The following is a 3,572-nucleotide window of genomic DNA, read 5'->3' on the forward strand; positions in this document are numbered from 1 at the left end:
CCGGGGGCACCGCGGCCGAGCGTGGCCGGAAGCCCAGGACGGATTCGGAGCAGGGCAGCACAGGCAGCAGGGACGGCAAGACCACCGTGTGGATCTAAGCGTGGCACGGGCTGCCTGTGTTCCTGCCATGATCCCCAGAGCTGTGCAGAGCAGGGGCCCAGGGCTGACCAGCGCCCCCTCCAGGAAGGCCCGGAGCCGGGATGGGTCCGCGGATTTTCAGGCCCGGCCTCCCTGTAGCTCCCCAGGTGGTACACTGGTGCTGGTCTGGACATGAGCGAGGGACTGTGCTTTCCTTGCTCCCTGTAGTACTAACTGAGCTCCTCGGCAGCCCCCCGTGCCCCCAACCCTTGTTCCTCTACCGCTGGGGCGATCCCAGTCTTCCCAGCCAGGAAAGGGAAGCCCAGGCCTGCCGGTCTAGGTGGAAGCCTCTTCACCCAGTCCTGCTCTACAGCCAGTTCTGGGCAAACACTCAAGGAGCCAGGGCTGGACAAGACCGCACCTTCTTTGCTTACCCCTTCTGCTGGGACATCCGTGTGCCTTGTTGTGTGGGCAGGCACTGTGGTGGTTACTGTCTGTGGCTTTGGCCATGCAGGGCCAGGGTTCTGGAGGCTGCCCATGACTTCTGGCTCTTCCCGATTCAGAGCTAGCTTCAGAGAAGGGAGATGAGCTTTAGACAAATAAAGCTTGACTTCATTTACACACGTTATGTACATGGGTCATGTCTGAACATGTGAGCTCCATGCCTACATGTGATAGTGTGTGCCTGTGTGCTTGCCATGCATACATGTGAACAAGCACATGTGAAGTGTCCACTTCTGGCCCCCAGACTGTTGGAGAGGAGCACTCTCCTCAGGGACAGGCAGGAAACGGACCAGAGACAGCATCCTCGAAGGTCCCCAGACTCGATGGTGCCACTCAGTGCCAGGCAGCATTCTGTCTGGGGTGCACAGATGTCAGGTGACAAAGACCAGCAAGGCATAAGGTTAGCCTGAAGCTCAGGGGCAGAGGTACCTGGAGGTACAGAGCTGCTGGCAGGGATGGTTGCAGTGGCTTTTGTGAGGGACATGGGAGCAGGCTTGGGGCAGACCATCATTCACTGCCAGTGGCCACCCTGGTGAAGGCTCCAGGTGACTCCCTGGCTGCAAGCTCTTCCCACATGGCTCTGGGCCAGGTGCAGTGAAGCCCCAAGTCTCTCCTCAGTCTGACCCCGTGGAATGCCAACTGCAAGCCTCTCTAACCCTTGGCCCTGGAAGCCAGAGACAGCAGTGAGGGAAGGGCAGCCTCAGAATGAGGGCGGATCTGGAGCCAGAATGGCTGTCTCCTCGACTGTCACCATGACCAGTGCCTGCCAGGGAAGAGCTCTGCCATCTGGGTCTGAAGCTCTGAGGCCGGAAAAGCTCTCCCTGGGCTAGGCAGGGTTCCTGTGGCATGGGCCTGGTGACCAGCCATACCTGGCAACCAAGCACCTGTTTGTTCTCCTCAGGCCTTCCCCTGATTGGATGAGGCCCACCTTGGCATTTCCTCAGGATTCAAATGCCAATCCCATGGTGAAGCACTCCTAGACACACCCAGAATGATGTTTTAAAAATTATTTTTAATTGAAATATAATTATAGGTATTCATAAGGTACATTGTGATGACTGGGGAGGTGTCTATACTGATAGTAAACCAGGCATTCCATCTCCTCCTTACAAATTCTTATCTTAGCACTGGGAGCTTGGAGTGGCTCCCTTTTAGCACTTTAAGGAGTCCACAGTACATCACTGTGAGCTACACAGCAAGGTTTGCTCAGTTATCTGGGTGGTGCTTGTGGCCCTGGTATGCATAGAGTCAGAATGGCTCCTTTTCTGGAAGCCCCAGATGTTGGATGGTTGGCACAGGGGACAGGGAGAGACCAGCACACAGGATCTGAATCTGCCTGACTGCCATCAGCCAGCCAGGCTGGTGGGGTCCCCGTCCATGGCCTTGTCTCAGCTCCATTCCAAGGCCTCTGCCAACTGGCCACTGCTCATGAGAGTTTGCAGAGGGCTGGGGTGGAGGAGCCACATTCAAAGATGTCCCAGAAAAGGGAGGAAACCCCTAGGAGAGAAAAACAGGAAACAAACCCTGGGAGGTGGGGTTGGGACCCCCAGACAGTTCATTTCCATCCTCTTGGTCCTTCCTGACGGCTGCTGGGCCCAGGGCCTTGTAGGGAGTTGCTGTAGGTCCCTTGTAGCCTGCAGAGGCCAGGCTACAGTCTCCTCCCTCATGGGGGCAGTGACTCAGGCCCCAAGCTTTGTGCTGGTGGATAAAAGGCCACTGGGTAGGGTGCTGGCGAGGCTGCCACAGGAGATCCCGGATATCTTCCTGGAGGGGAGCCACTGACAGGTTGGGGTGGGGGTGAGTTCCATTTCCTTCCACTTGAGCCTATCAGCATCTCCTCCACGGGGGTTGGTTACCTGTCCTTCCTGCAGGATGGTATGCGGGGTTGTGGGGTGAGAAGCCAGATTCTCCTCTGGCCAGGGCTGGGCTGATCAGACACTGGAAAAAAATAAGACCCTGCCCTGTGGAAGGCAAGCGATCGCCCTCAGGTCCACAGAGAGGAAGGGGCAGCCTGCCAGGACCGCACATTCCAGCACTGGCTGGGAATTGCTTGGAAGGAGGGGCACCAAGGGTTAAGGACCTTTGGGGGCTCCTGGCCTCCCTCAGTCCAGGCTCTGCCCAAAAGTAGGCCAGACCAACAGGAGGCGTCCAGAGAGGTTGAAGAACTTGAGAGGCCTGGGAGGAGCCCAGAGGAGCCTAGAGGGCCCAGGCAGGTCCTGGAATCTGGTCATAGCCAGGGAGCCACACATGCAACCCTCTTTGTAGAAAGCTACCTCAGATAGTAATTTAACGTTAACTGAGGCCTCTGCATGGCAGGCACTGTCCTAGGCTGGGCCTTATCCCAGGGAGATGAAAGTAAGCTGTGACAAAGATTTTCTGCCTAGGCTGCATGTGATGGTGCATGCTTGTAAAACAGCTGAGAGGCTGAGGCAGGAGGATCACAAGCTCAAGGCCAGCTGGGTACTTAGTGAGACCCTGTCTCAAGAAATAAAAAGGGCTGGGGTGGTGGCTTAGTGGTAGAGCATGTGCCCAGCATGTGCAAGGCTCGAGGTTTATCCCCAATACTGACAAAAAAAAAAAAAAAAAAAAAAAATCAAAAAATCCGGTTTCAGTGAGAACTTTGTGGACTCAGCGTAGTCAGGACGCCCCGTCTGACCGACTCCTCCTGCCCAACCAAGCTGGGCTCTGGCCATCTAGCGCCTTCAGTATGAATCCGCAGTGCTCTTCCTTTCCACCCACGGACCCCACCTGCTTCTGGGCTAGGGGTTCCCACTGTATGCACTGTCTGGAGATGGGCCAATTTCTCTTTCCCACTGCAGGATTCCGCGGCGCCCTGTGTCCATCTCCAGGGATCCTTTAGCATCATGTTAAACCCCACTCACCGCAAGGAGCTCAAGGGCTGCAGACAGGCTTTTCAGAGGAGCAGGGTCCCCCGAGGCAGCGCGAGGAGCCAGAAGCCGGCAGGGCGGGGCCACGCGCGACCCCGCCCC

At 56.8% G+C, this 3,572-nt stretch overlaps 1 protein-coding gene across 1 annotated transcript in view; it reads left to right on the top strand.

Annotated features, from left to right (window-relative positions):
• The window catches only part of Gjc2 (gap junction protein gamma 2), a 5,328-nt gene extending 4,655 nt beyond the window's left edge, over positions 1-673 (top strand). Inside the window, exon 4 of the mRNA XM_033766054.1 lies at positions 642-673. Within this exon, the coding sequence (XP_033621945.1) occupies positions 642-673 (32 nt within the window). The remainder of the gene's footprint in view (positions 1-641) is intronic.
• Positions 674-3,572: the final 2,899 nt, after the last annotated feature.

The sequence above is a fragment of the Fukomys damarensis genome, unplaced genomic scaffold (genome assembly GCF_012274545.1).
Source record: "Fukomys damarensis isolate Sample0158 unplaced genomic scaffold, DMR_v1.0_HiC HiC_scaffold_3, whole genome shotgun sequence".
Lineage (NCBI taxonomy): Eukaryota > Metazoa > Chordata > Mammalia > Rodentia > Bathyergidae > Fukomys > Fukomys damarensis.